Source organism: Chionomys nivalis, chromosome 23 (genome assembly GCF_950005125.1).
Source record: "Chionomys nivalis chromosome 23, mChiNiv1.1, whole genome shotgun sequence".
Taxonomy (NCBI): domain Eukaryota; kingdom Metazoa; phylum Chordata; class Mammalia; order Rodentia; family Cricetidae; genus Chionomys; species Chionomys nivalis.
This window is the reverse complement of record NC_080108.1, coordinates 42,290,825-42,307,515: the sequence shown is the minus strand read 5'-3', so window position 1 is coordinate 42,307,515 and position 16,691 is coordinate 42,290,825. Positions and strand designations below refer to the sequence as shown.

Genomic DNA, 16,691 nt, shown 5'->3' with positions numbered 1-16,691 from the left:
TTATTTGGCTTCATTGTCAAGTCAATGTCAATTAGGAGAGAAATCTTCTAAATGCTGAGGTGTAAAGACAGGTGAAACTTCATTGTTATGCTATAACTCAAGTTGTGTCTTTGACATGATCTTGTCTTTGATCTGTGAGATGACTTTGTTGAGGGAACTGTGAGCTGCATTCCTGCCACCCAGCTCCCGGTTGCCTGGCTAGCTTATGCCCCGAAATAACAACACACAAACTGTATTCTTTTAAACACTGCCTGGCCCATTATATCTAGCCTTCTAGGCTAATTCTCACGTATTAATTTAGCCCATTTCTAATAATCAGCGTAGCACCACTAGGTGCGCTTACCAGGAAAGATTCAGCATGTCTGACCTGGTGGCCGGCTGCATCGTGTCTGCCCCAGAGAGCAGAGCTAAGGCGTATAAGCTCAATTCCTCTTCCTCCCAGCACTCTGTTCTATTTACTCCACCCACCTAAAGGCTGGCCAATCAAATGGGCCAAGGCAGTTTCTTTATTAGCCAATGACCTTCCTCCATCATTTCCCCTTTTTCTGTTTAAACAAAAAAAAAGGAAGACTTTAACTTTAACAGAGTAAAATTACATAAAACAAAACAGTTATCAAGTAAGAATTACAATTACAATATTTACATCTATTTTCTCTTTTATCATAACAGAGGAAAACAGCCATAACTATCTATTCTTCAACTCCATCAAAGACTCCAGAAGGATATAATATTACCCAAGTAAATGAGAAGTAAGCAACTTACGAAATTCTAGAAGTCACAGAGACATCTCGCTGCCTGGACAGTCACCCAAAGTTTCTCTGTACCGTTGGGGCATCCATCTTCGGCCTACAGGCCCATAGTTTCCAGCAGACATTTCAATGAAACAGTAAATTTCAAAGGCAGTTCACTCATTATCTGCTGTGTCCTGCAGAATGTCTCGCAGACTCTTTCATGAATCAGGAACCCCAAAGATCATCTCACCTTTAGGCAAGTTCAGTAGTCCTCTCTCTCTGTGGGTTCTCTGTGTGCAGTTTATACAATAGTCCAGGCAAGAGCAGTTTCTTGCCCAAATGGCTATCAAATTCCATAAGGTGCCTCTTCGATGCCCATCTTCCTCTTGAAGTAGATTGGTGCTGCCAGGAGCAGACATGTCTCATTGTCATGAAAAACCTAAGTTATTAAAACACTTAAAAATGCCATAGTCTGTATTCTTTGAAAGATATGAAGAATGCCTATCTAAAATACATCTATATGCATCTAAAAAATCTTAACTAACATGACTACAAACTTGACTATTATGATTATCTATTAACAACCTATATACATTACATTTTTAACTGAACTACACAATCACAATACCTTAATCAATATTAGAAATACATACATATAACAAAATTGACCTTAAATTTATATCAATAAAGTCAAATCCATACTGATGCAAATTATTCATATCTATATCATATCCCCCTTTAAATGTAAAAGAACATTTATAAACAGTGTTTGGGAATATGGGTGCAGTTATTTCTCTCCAAACTGCTTCCTGCTGAATGGGGGTGCTGTTATTCAGGTCTTTTATGGGATAAACTGTCTGCTAGGTTCATCTCAGTCGGCAGTTGAGCAAAGTAATTTTTTAAAGGTATTTACAGCAACCTTTTAGGAGGGCGTGGTCTATCATACCATATTGAGATAGAAACAATCCACAGGGTTTTAATCCTCTGTGAAAACAAAAGAAGAAACTCTTTTCCAAAGTATCATATCCTTAGATCCAAATTCTGAGGTCAAGGTATTTTCAAAATATATATGTTGGATTAGTTCAGCAGCACTTATAAAGAAATATCTTTTAGCAGCTATTGTTCCTTCCACAGCATTCAAACAATTCAAAGAGAGCATAATAGCATACAGTATCAAGATTCTCTGTGTATTTTCCATGTTTGTGCACTTTATTTTGACCTCTGTTTTGTTTATTTTTACTTTTATTTTATATTTTCTGTATATCTTTGTCCTGGAATAAGTCTGTAGACCAGGCTGTCCTTGAACTCTCAGAGATCCTTCTGTCTCTGCCTCCCAGGCATTGGGATTAAAGGCATGTGCTACCACACCTTGAAGTCTCAGAGGTCAATCTCCTTCTGCCTCCCAAGTGTTGGGATTAAAGGTGTGTACTACCACACCCAATTACTCTCTTTCTTCCTTTTTTTACTTTTAAGAACCTTAACTTTTAGCCTGCATATATTTTTAAACACACTGTAAATCATTTAGAAATTTTCTTTGTCTTTGAATCTCTCTTTACTGTATATCTCTCTTTTTCTGACCACATGAGCCTTTAAATTACTGAGCAATATGGGTAGGATTAAAGCCGTGGCTTTGCCAGCTAAATCCAGCCCATTCCTTAGTTTTCAACCTCATGGCGGAGGTACCGGCTGTAGCCATGTTTATTGTCACAAGTCTATGGCGTTTCAAGGTCCCTGCCAGCAAGTAAGCTGCAGCATTATGTCCACAGACAACACTCAAGTCCTCTCTCTGTAGTCGGCCCTTCTGCCTCAAACAGTCAGAGTTTGCCCTGGCAGGACGGCCCAGAAAGTCAGCATTTTAAATAATACAGCACAACTTTTTTCCTGCTATGGCTGAAAACAAACAAGCATGCAGCCAGCTTTTATTAATACCATTTAAGTGTTTCGTGCTCTTATGAGCTTCAGGGTTTTGCAGCTAAAGCTGAGTCAGGAAGCCTCTCTTAGATGAGATCGCTTGCTTGCCTCTAGCAAGCAGAGCAGACCCGAGAAATTGCTGCTACCAAGAAAACATGCTTTACTCTATTCTTTCCCAAGCTTTCTCAGGCTTTCTGTGGATTCAGTTGTCCACACGTTGGGCACCCATTCTGTTGAGGGAGCTGCGGGCTGCATTCCTGCCACCCAGCTCCCGGTCACCTGGCTAGCTTATGCCCCGAAATAACAACACACAAACTGTATTCTTTTAAACACTGCCTGGCCCATTATATCTAGCCTTCTAGGCTAATTCTCACCTATTAATTTAGCCCATTTCTAATAATCTGTGTGGTACCACTAGGTGCGCTTACCGGGAAAGATTCAGCATGTCTTACCTGCGGCTGGCTGAATCGCGTCTGCCCCAGAGAGCAGAGCTAAGGTGTATGAGCTCACTTCCTCTTCCTCCCAGCATTCTGTTCTGTTTACTCCACCCACCTAAAGGCTGGCCAATCAAATGGGCCAAGGCAGTTTCTTTATTAGCCAATGACCTTCCTCTATCATGACTTCAACTGTCTGCAGACAAATACTAGTGTGGATGTCGCCCAATATACCTGAACTTCATCCCTGCACACAGTAACTTCCTGTCCTGTCACTGTTCCAGGGACAGCAGGAGGTTATGACTCAGTGTCTTCTTTGCTGAAACATTGTCACAGGTACTCAGAATATTACATCTGTAGCAGTTGACCGGACTTGGTTCATGAACCCTTGGGATTCTGTGCTTACACATCTCAATAGTGCTTCCACAGGGAAACAATGAAAACCAATTTAGAAAAAAAGACAAGTTCTTCACAATTTTCTCATACAAGGATTTCAAACTTTTGTGTGTTTTGAAGCACTTGACATGAGAAGCTTGCAAAATCCACTTAAAAGACATTGCTAAAATTTACTTCTTATATATTATAGTATAAAATACATTGTTTATAGTATATATTAAAATACATTATTTCTTTTTTCTCCAGTGATATCTTTTTCTGTGGTTATAAATAATTCTTGCTCATTATCAAAATTTGAAAAACACAGATAATTATACAAAAAATAAAAACCACTACAGTCGGCCTGGCGGTGGTGGAGCACGCCTTTAATCTCAGCACTTGGGAGGCAGAGGCAGGTGGATCTCTGTGAGTTCAAGAGCAGCCTGGTCTACAAGAGCTAGTTCCAGGACAGGCTCCAAAACCACAGAGAAACCTTGTCTCAAAAAAGCAAATTCCATTCCATTAACTATTTTCCAAAACACAACTTTTAATAGACCTTTTAAATTCCAAGGTGTGTGTGTATTCATATGCATGTACATATATACACACACACATATATATAAAAACATATATACGTATACACATATATATATAGCCAATCTTTTATTGTCTATATCTAGTTTGTCCATCAAGCATCTGTGTGTGTGATAATACAATGATAAATATTCCTGAGCATTAAAAATACTTTCATTTCACTACATGAAGAAATGATGATTTAAACAAAATTTTGTTATAAAGTGTGAACTTGGATTTTCAGTAAAACATCAAAAAGCTACACCTGCACTAAAATCTTCATGTTGCTGATCAACTCAAGAATCATGGAGAACTGGTCTACTCTATGTCTGGCACCAAATAATCTTGGGCTGTCTACCCTCAATAAATAACCATTCTTTGTCACTTCTTTTGTGTTATCTAAAATCCTTGTGCTTTCAAAACAAACCCATTGGGAGTATACAAACTTTCTGCACCTTCCTCCAATCCAAAGCTAAGGATATAGTCAAATATCAGCTAACATGGATAGCAGAAATTTTCCCTTTCTGTCTGTTTGATGGTTTCACCAATATGTTAGGGTATGTCTTGTTCTATGGGTAGATATGTCTGCCTTTCCTTCTGTATCCACATTCATCAGATACCACATAACAAACTTTCACTATGAGTTGAATGAAAAATAACAATTCCTCAAGTAGTTTAAATCAGGGGCTGCAGGTCACATTTCATTTTGAAACCTTCATGTAACAAGAAAAAAAAGGGATCTTGAAAATTTTCAAATCAAGTTTGATGACATTGTAATCTACATGCACTAAATCTGAGCAGAAGAAACTATGGGACATTAAAGAGTGGTAGTTCCAGCAGATGTTGTCATGGCTAATTTTATTGTAAATTTAAGGCATCAAAGAGTCACTTGAAAAACCACTCTTAGGTGAAGATTTACAGACAATTCATATCCACTTAGAAGGAGAATTACACTTTACCAGCACGAGCCCATTAATTAGTTATCTAATACCAACTGGTCAGTCTTTGTTATATGTGTATGTATGCATGTATGTATGTATGCATGTATGTATGAGCAGCATTAAGTGTACCAGAGTGTATATTTATACATTCATTTGTGTGTGTGTGTGTGTGTGTATACATACAAAAGAGAACATGCACTTGAGAGTTAGGGGATTAGGGAGAAGATGGAGGAGAAATTGTGTAAATGTAGTACACATACATAAAATTTAAAAAATAATTTAACAAGCCAAAATAGTACCCTGAATAAAACCTAGTTTTGTGGTGGAGATGTAACTAAATATATTCACACATAATACCGTACAGTCATCTGAGCCCTTCAAATACTTCTAAGAGGTGACAGAAGCCAACTGAGAAGATCACGGGATTCTTTCTTCCTCGCTTTTCTGTGTCAAGACTGCTCAAACTCCTGTATGTGTCAATAACTAAACAGAAACAAAGAATGTGTTTAGAAAATATCAATAAAATTACAGTTCAGGATAAATTTTATTTAAGTTTTTTTCTATAATACTTGTAGTCTTTAGGCACCACAAATAATGATGACTTTAGACATGACAGAATCTGCCAGAGACTTTCAAGTCTAAAGGGGAGAAAGAAAGCTATATGGAGATAGAGTAATAAGGAAGGGAAGGGGGGCAGAGAATCTATATACTGCAGAATTAATCTGATGAAGAGTGAAAAGATTTTACATTTTTCTGCATTGGAACTGAAAATAGCTAATACTAAATTTTGATGAATTTTCATTTAAAATATACAATTTGTTGCAAGAAACCTTTTTATGTATTTTCGCTGACTAAATTTTGCTATGGGGGAACAAATTAATATGGATGTTGCATAAATGCACAGAAGAGTGTATTGGGTTTGTGTCATTTATCTATTAAGAATATTATGTATATGCTCATAAAGATTGTTGAGGATGAGGCTAATGGCTCTTACTATAGGGAAGGTGGTTAATTTCCGTTGACTAAGATAATACACAAAGTTGTTTTTAAAAACCAAAGAACACATATAAGCAATAAACACATGACACCCAATAAGTCACCCCAAAATGTTGTAGTTTAAGGGAACCACCATGTATTTCTCTCACTCTGTTACTAACCTCTCTGTGCTCCATGTCCCAGCTGCAGCTGTAGTTATCTAAGTGTATAATGATGGAAAATCCAAAGAGGTATCATTCTTATGTACACGTTGTCTACAGAGTTCCCTTTATCCTCAGCAAGTCAATCCTTCGTAGATGTCTTATATTTCAGCATTTTCCCATGGGAATAAACTTACCTCTATTGAACCTCTGTTTCAATCTCATTTGCTGAGGTTCCATGGGACACTATGAATCAGTGGTACTCGTCTTTAAGAGAACCACACCATGGTGTGTGGAAAGAGGAGGGATATGTAATAGGAACCCATCACTGCAACACATCAATCCAAGAGCCTATATGTGGGCTCTCACCACCATTTATGAACATGAAGGCATAGATATCTAAAGAAATAGAAAATCCAGACAGAATTCTCTTACCATTTAATAAACTTATCAACATCATCATCATTATCATCACCACCATCATCATGTTTTTTTCTTTTATAGTGCAAGCCCATAGACACCTTATTTCACATTTCAAAAAAAATTTTTTTCCTTTATTAACATGTGCATCTGAATGCTTATTATTTCATTTCTTTAGGAGAATAATGTAATGATAGGTGATGTGGGATTCCCTTCTGCATATGTGTTGCTTTTATTGGTTAATGAATAAAGAAGCTGCTTGGGCTTGTGATAGGGCAAAAGAGCTAGGCAGGGAAAACCAAACTGAATGCTGGGAGAAAGGAGGCAGAGTTGGCCAGAAGCCATGGAACCGTGGCCAGAGACAGACATGCTGAAACCTTGCCTGTAAGCCACACTCATGTGGCAATGCACAGATTAGTAGAAATGGATAAGCCAAAGATATAAGAGCTACATAGCAATATAACTAAGCTATTGGATAAACAGTATTGCAAATAATATAGTTTCTGAGTGATTATTTCAGGTCTAAGCGTCCAGGAACGAATGAGAAGCCTCCCCTAACAAATAGATGCTTGAAGTGTTGAAGAAGTGGGGTCTCATTGTCCAAAGTACTTATTTTAATTCCAGTAGGATACATGTAAGAAGCACATGAGCTTCAGTCAGGAAGGATAGATTTGTGGGATGCATGTTATGAGCATATGAGCTTCAGTTTACAGGAATGAGTTGACACTAATGTCTACTAATTATGATTTCTGTTTCTGTTGGAGGGTAGTATAAATTAATGTTTATGTACATTGTGAATGTTTTGTGGCTCCCAGTCATTCTTCTTTTTCTAAACAGATGCTCATAATCAATGTCCTTGAAAGATGACTTTCTGTTAATATCCACCAAGCACCACTGGATAAACTAACCCCACAAATGCTACAGGCAAAGCAGAAAGGAGTTGCAAACTGCTTCCGCCATTGATACTCTCTGTCCAGCTACAAACACTGTTGTTGTATCAGCCATTTATTTCCTCTTTTATGAAGTGAGTTGGGCTCTGAAGAGACTGTGTTGGAGGTGAGTCGGGTTGAGGAGCCACAAGTCAAGTGCTTTATGTCTTGCACGGTGAAAGGGAGGCCCTGGGGTGATGATTTTAAAAACGATTTTTAAAACATCTGACACCTTTGCCTCCTCAGCAAGTGCAGCACAGCTGCATGGGATGCTTGGACAGCTTTAGAGTGTGGGTTTAGTGAGGCTTTCTGCTTCTCCGACATGGGGCTTCAAGAACTCTTGACCACCCTGTGCATGCCCAGGGCATGATCATCTCTCCTTTCTTCTTGGCCTGCCCTGTGCCTTTCCTTTATGTCTGTTTCCTTGCCTCCATGTAACTACTGCACAAAGATCACTGACTGTTCATGATACTCAATTGGACAGAAGTCATGTCAGTGCAGTGGACACTGCCTTAGCTGTGTCAGGCTGCTTCCGTAAGTCTTTTGAGCAGGCTTCTTCCTGAAGTGTTCTTCTTAGTCTGTTAGGGAGCGACTGACTTAGGATTTTCTAATTACAGCTTAGCTATTCCTCCCTATCACATTTGCTTGTCTCCCCACTCCCGGGTATTTCAGGAATGCCAAATTTTATCTGTAGGCGAATCAATCATGCTTTTCAATACATCTAAGGAAAGACATGTGTGCTGTACTTGGCTTGCATGTATGTTGTCTAGCTTCCTAAGTAACACTGAACAATCCATTTATTACAAACAGAACTCATATTTCGTCCCCCATCATTACTGCCTCACACATTAAGGGCAACAGACTGAGGTCTCAGTCTACCTGGTGACATCATTCATTTTTCATGTCTTGCAAAAAGTATTTCCACTGATACTCATGTTCTGTTCTTGTTTTTTTTCTTTCAGCCCACTTTACAACATGTTAGTTAATTCAAATTCTTTTTCTCTTTGCATCTCTCTCCCTCCCTCCCTCCCTCCCTCCCTCCCTCCCTCCCTCTCTCTTTCTCTCTCTCAGGTATACAATAAAGAAATATTCCAAAGCCTTGATCCTTAAGGTTACTTAACCACTGTCCCCCAAATGTTTATAGTCATAGAGATAACTGTGTTGCCTTCTGTGAGTTTTATTATTTAGTTTAACTCTTTATTGAACAGACTTCTAAATTTTAGATCTTTGAAACAAAAAGTGTTCTTTTAAAAGTCAGGACAATTTACAGTTGAGCTATAATTTTATCGACACTGTACAGTTCGTCAGAATGTCTCTGTATCAGGTAGAGCACAAAGTGTCATGTGACTGATCTCCAGCCTTTGTCATGATTGTTCAGCTCTTCAGTGCTGTCTGTGGGCCTTGGCCATGAAAATGAAACAAACTCTCACTTTTACATCAGTGTTCTATGAATAGCACAGCACACATACACACACACACACACACACACAGAGAGAGAGAGAGAGAGAGAGAGAGAGAAACACACAATAATAGAAGAAGAGGAGGAGGAGGAGGAGGAGGAGAAGGAGGAAGAGGAGAAAGGAACTTGCAATTAAAAAGGCCATAAGGTCATTTCTTGGCTTTATAGTGTGATTTATAGTGTGATCTTCTCAGCTGCAATTCATACAAGTTATCCCTGTCCATTTATGCAAGAAGCACCAAGTTCTTTATATTTCCCTAATGTGTGCAGGAGTTAAAGATAATTCTAAAATCATGTAACTCTTCTAAGGGGTCCTGTAATCTGGGTATCTCTTTGGATACAACAAATGAACAAACAGCACAAGCCAAGCACCAGTGGAGAAAGAAAAGATTTCAGTCACTTTATCTTCAACAACAAATCTCCAAATGTATCTCTTTAGGGCTAAGATTTGACTCATTTGTTAAAACAATTGTAAAATTTGGATTTTAAAATTAATATGGGTATTTACAAGGCCTACAAACTCTAGAATGGTATACAGTGTCTTCCTTTTCATTTTGTTTTAAAGATATAAGGTTAAAGAGTTTTGAAAGTACTGTTATCATCTGAAAGCAATGATTGTGACCGATAAAAGGAAATAAGTTTTGGGTCTAGAAAGATGTCTCTGTGGCTGAATGCCCTTACTCCTCTTGTAGAGGACCTGAATTCTGTTTCCAGCACCCATGTCAGAAAGCTTACAATGGCCTGCAGTGCAAGCTCCAGGGCATTCAACAGCTATAGCCACTGTAGGCACCTGCACTAATGAACACAAACACCTGTGCAGACATACATATGAATGAGAAAGATATTACCTGTTAGAGATCAAATTGAAGGCACAGCCCTTGTGACAGCTCAGATACTGAGTGCAGTGACAGTGTCTGAAGACAAGTTAGAGACTGGAGTGAGCAGCTCCAGCTATGGCCTTGCAGGTGGACTCTGACCTACACTATCTCTCTCTGTGTGAAAGCAATTGATGTACATTTTCAAGCACAAGCTATTAATGTATTCAATGGACACGTTAATATACTAGTTCTTATTCATGATGTCAACTGTATATGACATGCCTGTGAGATGATTAACAATTTCCAGATTCATTTTACTTTTCCAGGGAACAACATGCAGATATTTGTAGCTACATGTTTAAAATGTTTATAATCTTCATCATGGTTTTCAGTTATTGCCAATTAAAGACGTGTAAGGACATTTAAAAAGAAAGTTGACTGAAGCTTATATTTCCAGACAGTACCTAGATAGCACTATGCAGAGAGAGTTAGAGTGAGCACTGAGCAAGGGAGAAAACTTCCTGGACCCCTGTGCAGAGTCAGAACCCGTGGTCCTTCTCCCTCATAATGACAGGGCACTATTTTGAGACTTACATTTAGTGATTACTTCACCTGTGTTAGGCACAGTTCGTTTGTGAAAATGGCAGCAACCTGATGAAAGCCCTTTCCAAAGTTAATGCAACTTCATACCACACTCAGGAAGAAACTGGTAAACTCCAATCAATATCATTAAGAATTTTCTACATTCCTTCTCACCTGAGAAACACCGGTCAGCATTTCTTATGGTAATATTTTGCTTGATTGCTCTTCTTTGTGTTATTTCTGTGGTCACTTCTCTAGTCTGAATCCCACATTGGAGCAAATCTCTCACTTTTTGGTGGGATGCAAAATTCAGCAAAATAAAACAACTACAGACAATTATGGTTAACCAATAAACATTGTTCATAATCCAACATAAAATTTAATGGATTATTAAAATTTTTAAATAAAATTTAACAAAATGAAGGACTATTTGTTTTAAAAGTTCTCAGCCTTTCCTCTTGACCTCAGTTTACTGTTGCCCACGTTTCATTTGCTAAGTCACATCCTCTCTCTTCTTATCTCTGTGTATTTTCCTTCACTTGTCTTTCTACCCAGCCAGAATCACATTTTCAGTGGAACTCTCACTTTTCCTACCTTTCTCATAAAATGCCATCCTTCTTTCTTTGTCCACTTGCATGCCAAATAAGCCCCCACCTTTTCATAAATGACCTGAAAACCTTATTTCTTAAACTACTTATTTCTGTATACTTGCATTCACAGTAAACTGACTGATCAATGCTTAATACAATAAAATAAATAAAGGCTTGCACTTGCAAGGGATTTTATGTCAAAACTAAAAAATACTTTGTACTGTATGTGTTCTTAAAATAAGCACATTTAAAGTTTAAGGATAATTGCTTAGCTTGCTATGATAAGGCTTTGAGGTGTCAGTTGTGTATATAAATAGTTCATTGCATGAACTCCTGATTTCTGCTATTTATTGTTGCTGGTATTGTTCAAGTAAATTAATTAATCATATAAGATTGTGGGGAAACCAAGGATTTAGAACAATTCAGTATAATTATATCCACATTAACATCACAAAGAACTCAGGACCAATTCTAGAAACCAGATATGAAACTAGTACCAGAGAGATATGGGGATCCTTGAGATAATGAATGTCAAGTCCTGGGGTCAGAAGGGGTATTGTTCCTTTCAAAGTGGCCATAGATGCTAGAAATAAATACTATAACAAGAAGAAATGTCTCTAATAATCAAAATTTCTGTGAAAGAGTCAGTAACCTTTTTATATGTACAACAATTATAATGATTCTCTTAAATCCTCCAAATATTATATTACTTACTGCAATTTCTTTAGTTTTAGTATTTGCTTAAACTTCTCAGAATGCCTCTTACAGAACATGCTGCAATTGATTTTGCAAAGGCTGACACCGTAGGCTCAGTTTTAAAGGCCAGCCACTTCCTGTGAAAATTAAATGCATTTATATTCATACTATGATATTTATCTTTTGTTAACCTGATTGGATTTAGGATAACTGAGAAAAAAATGCCTCTACTTGTCTATATATGGGTTTTTCAAAATAGGATTATATAATTCAGTTTATTGCATAAGGTTATAAAGACCAAAGTGAATGAATGGCACCGTGCCATGTGCTGTGGTCAAAACTGAAAATGAAAGGAGAAAGCCGGAAGATTGACAACCCTCCCTCTCTCTGATTGCTGGTGTCAGCCAAGTCCTCCTATAGCCACGGTGTCTTCCACACCATCCCTCTGCGACTGCCTGTATCATTTAAGTTAGGAACCAAATTAGTCCTTCTTCTCATCAACTGTTTTTGGCCAGGAATTTGTTCATAGTGTTGAGGAAAGTAAGGGGTCCAATTTATTAGCTAAGTTCCTCTGGCTTTAAAGTCCGTAAACATCTCACTTAATTCCAGAAATACTTCTGTTTACAGAGGAATGGAAGCCTCCTGTAAACACACAAATTGTTTTAGCACATCTCCCATGGTTAAATTCTTCCTTCCTGAGATAATCTGATCCAATGACAATTCACCCATTACTTCCTTAGAAATCCTCACAAAAAGAACACATGCTGAACAAAAAAACTTAATCCAGGCATTAAGATGAACAAATAATAAACAGGACCTCACAAAACTGAAAAGCTTTTTATTTTATATCATTTTTTAAAAGGAAAATATACTATCTTTTTTCATTTTACATACTGATCCCAGTTCCCACTCCTTCCCTTCCTCCCTTCCTTCCACCTTCCCACACATCACCCCATCCACTCTTCAGAGAGGAAAGTAACAAGGTCCTCCCTATTATATCTAGGTAGAACAAGGTATGCATCCAAAAAGAATGGGTTCCAAAAAACAAGTATAAGCAGTAGGGATAAATCTTAGTGCCACTGCCAGGGGCCCACAATCTGTCCCAGGCATGGAATTGTCACCCATATCCAGAGGGTCTGTCTACTTTGGTCCTATTCTGATTCCAGTTGCTGTTTCAGTGGGTGTCCCCATCATGGTCTTGATGTCCTTGCTCATATTCTCATTCCTCCCACTCTTCAACTGGACTTTGGGAGTTCATCCCAGGGCTCCTCTGTGGGTCTCAGCCTCTGTTTCATCAGTTTCTGGATGAGGGTTCTATGGTGACATTTAAGAGAGTCATATATCTAACTACAGGATACAGGGCAAGCCCAGTTTGGGCACCTTCCTCTTTCTCTCTCTCTCTCTCTCTCTCTCTCTCTCTCTCTCTCTCTCTCTCTCTCTCTCTCTTTTTCTCTCTCTCTTTCTTTCTTTCTTTGTCTCTTTTGAGACAGGGTTTCTCTGTGTAGCTTTGGAGCCTGTCCTGGAACTAGCACTTTTAGTCCAGGCTGGCCTCAAACTCACAGAGATCTGCCTGCCTCTGCCTCTCGAGTGCTGGGATTAAAGGAATGCACAACTACTGTGAGGCTTACCCTCTCCGCTATTGCTTAGGGTCTTAGCAGGGATCATTCTTGTGGATTCCTAGGAATTTCTCTAGTGCCAGGTTTTTTGCTAGCCCCATATACAGAGACTCACAGTCAAACACTATCCTTTGAGTAATAGACCCTGAAACATTCAGCTCTAAATGAGATGTCTCTATCTAACTCTTCCCCTCAAGTCTCAGGAAACCCCAAGAAAGAGTAGGCAGAATGAATGTAAGACTCACAGGGTATGGAAGACACCAAGGAAACAAGGCTTTGAAAATCAACAGGATTGACACACATGAAATCACAGAGACTGAGGGAGCAATCAGAGTCTGCATCAGATGAGGTCCTAGAGTTGAAAACAGAAGGGTATACATGCCCCCATACCTAACCCAGAAGCTATCTCCAGCTGATAACCACTTACAAATGAAAATTTTTGTTTCTCCGAGGGAATCTCACTGGGGAAATAAACTGCCCTTAAGTAGGCTGCACATACAACATAGATGGCCAACAAAGAATGATCTCAATGATGGCATCTTTGCAGCTTCCTGTTCTCACGGTGTTGTGCCAGGTCCATTTAGAAAAATAGTCTCAATTTTTAATTTTATTTTACACACACACACACACATACACGGATTTCTCTCTCTCTTTATATTACATGTCATTTGCATATGTATCATGGCTTTCAGATCAGTGGTTGTACAAAATTCTTATGTGCAAAGGAGTTGGTCTCTGTGTCCATGTCTGTTTCTTGTGCCTATTCTTGGGCTCTTTTCTTTCTGTTTTATGTTTTGTGTTTTTTTATCCTCTTCCTTTGCATTAGTTTTGTTTTATCTTAATATATATTATTTCATTATTTTCTCTTAGAAACTTGTTTGTTTTCTATTTACAGACAAACAGTGTATAGATCTGAATGAGGGGGAGGCAGAGGGGAACTGGGAGGAGTAGAGGGAGTAGAAACAGTAATCAGCATACAGTATAAGAGAAAAAATCTATTATAAATAAAAGGAAAAAACTAGGAAGCTGTCAGAGTTTCTTAAGACATCCAAACAATAATCTGAATATATTTAAACCAAATTTTAAAAAGCCATAATAAAAACAGAAACATGTAGACATCATCTTTATAAGCAGAATAAATCCATGTGCTGACAATGCGGGGGGGGGGATCCTCACACCTATCTCATCACAGGAGCCGCAGTTCCATGATCCTTCCATCCTATCCAAGCAAGATAGAGCCATCTAAGCCAGACAGGACTCTTCTATGATTTCTGAGACACTACATAGACTCCAGTAGTTTTCATCTTCCTGTGGCTCTCAGTCAGAGATTCAGGTTAACTACACAACAGACTATGTTGTTGGTGTTTTATAGAATAGGTATTGGGCAAGTAAAAATTAATGTTATTTATTACATTATATGTAACATACCACAAAGATAGAATGTTGAGTTACCACAGGCTCTGGGGACTCTCCTGTACATAAAATTATATATATTATATAATTATATATTATATATATGTGTGTGTGTGTCCCCAAGGTTCTAATCTATGTACTGCAACATCAGTATCTTGTATAATTATATATTATATGTGCGTGTGTGTTCCCAAGGTTCTAATCTATGTACTACCACATCAGTATCTTGTATAATTATATATTATATGTGTGTGTGTTCCCAAGGTTCTAATCTATGTACTACAACATCAGTATCTTGTATAATTATATATCATATATTATATGTGTGTGTGTGTTCTCAAGGTTCTAATCTACGCACTACAACATCAGTATCTTGTATAATTATATATTATATTATATGTGTGTGTGTGTTCTCCTGGTTCTAATCTATGCACTACAACATCAGTATCTTGTATAATTATATATTATATTATATGTGTGTGTGTGTGTTCTCAAGGTTCTAATCTATGCACTACAACATCAGTATCTTGTTTGCAGCACTTTTGTTTTCATATTTCCAAAACACAGCATTAGGAAAGAAGCACAGAAGGTGCTTGAAGGGACAAAATGAACACAAAACATTAAATAGCAAGTAAAGTATATTTTAAATCTCAAAACAACACATTCACAGACAATAAAGAGACAACAGACATATTAAAAGGTTTAGTAACCTAGTCATCAAAATTTAGATTTACAAGGGTGGATGTTATGCATTTTTCTCAACAAGTAAATGAGAGGTGGGAACTTGTAAGATACAGTAGTCATTTTAGTGTATCAGCGTAAAATGAAGGCAGACAGAAATTGTAATAATATATACAGCTTTAATTAGGGAAAAACTCACAGAATGCATGGTTCCAGCAGAGAACAGGAAAGCAGAAGGGGCTGCGGGGAGCAAGCCCTCAATCTTTATAAGTAAAAAATATCCTCGGGGGACCCCGCCCTACCAGCAAGGGGATTGTCTGGGTCTCCCCTACATCTCCCCTTTTTGTCTAAATAACATTTTTAATCAAATCTGTATTTATTTTTATTTATAAAGGAAAATTTTTTACCTGTAATGACCGTTTCCTGCCAGCAGATGGTTGTGATGGCAAAGTGCACCTGAGTCCACGTGGCAGGAGTCAGAGCCGGTATGAAAGGAATCCTCTAAACTGAAAGTTAACAGTAAACAGCAGACGGGAGGACCAGGAAATTGGGGCAGAGCCAAGGCCGGACTCAGCTTCGAGTTACGTAAGTGGTCGGTGGCGCATGCCTTTAATCCCAGCACTTGGGAGGCAGAGGCAGGCGGATCTCTGTGAGTTCGAGACCAGCCTGGTCTACAAGAGCTAGTTCCAGGACAGGCTCCAAAACCACAGAGAAACCCTGCCCTGGCAGGGAGGGGTTAACTTGCTCGGGCCGAGTAGGTCTGGCAGGCATAGCCAAGTGTATCTCGAACTCGGCACTGGGGCCAGAGTCACGTACTAAAAAAGTCCACTGTGGGGAGGCGGCCTGTGGTGAGCTGGCGGGGGTGCTGTGTTTTTAGGACCCAGGCAGAGGGCTGCGAGATTGGAGTGTGCAGCTCTCACAAACTAAAATTCAAGCCTACCTTCCAGAGCCTCTCAGGGGCGGGGGCAAAAAAGCCCGACATTGTTGCGCCAAGTGTATCGGCGTAAAATGAAGGCAGACAGAAATTGTAATAATATGTACAGCTTTAATTAGGGAAAAACTCACAGAACGCATGGTTCCAGTGAAGAACAGGAAAGTAGAAGGGGCGGCGGGGCGCGAGCCCGCAATCTTTATAAGTAAAAATATCCTTGGGGGAGCCTGCCCGACCAGCAAGGTAATGTAATTAGTAAGTTTATTTATTTTTTATTTTTATTTTTTTATTATTATTATTTTTATTCTTTTTTAATTAAAATTTCCACCTGCTCCCCGTTTCCCATTTCCCTCCTCTCCTCCCAAATATTGCCCCCTCCCCCCACTCCCCTCCCCCTATCCCCACTCCTCTTCTCCTCCCCCCACACCATTCCCCCTCCCTCTCCATACTGAAGA

The 16,691-nt window shown here is 38.7% G+C and overlaps 1 protein-coding gene across 1 annotated transcript in view; it reads right to left on the bottom strand.

The window, feature by feature from the left end:
* LOC130865136 (melanoma-associated antigen D1-like) overlaps positions 1–16,287 on the bottom strand; it is a 96,362-nt gene extending 80,075 nt beyond the window's left edge. The window contains 1 exon segment of the mRNA XM_057756012.1: positions 16,246–16,287. Coding sequence (XP_057611995.1) covers positions 16,246–16,287 — 42 coding nt within the window.
* Between the last annotated feature and the right edge of the window lie 404 nt (positions 16,288–16,691).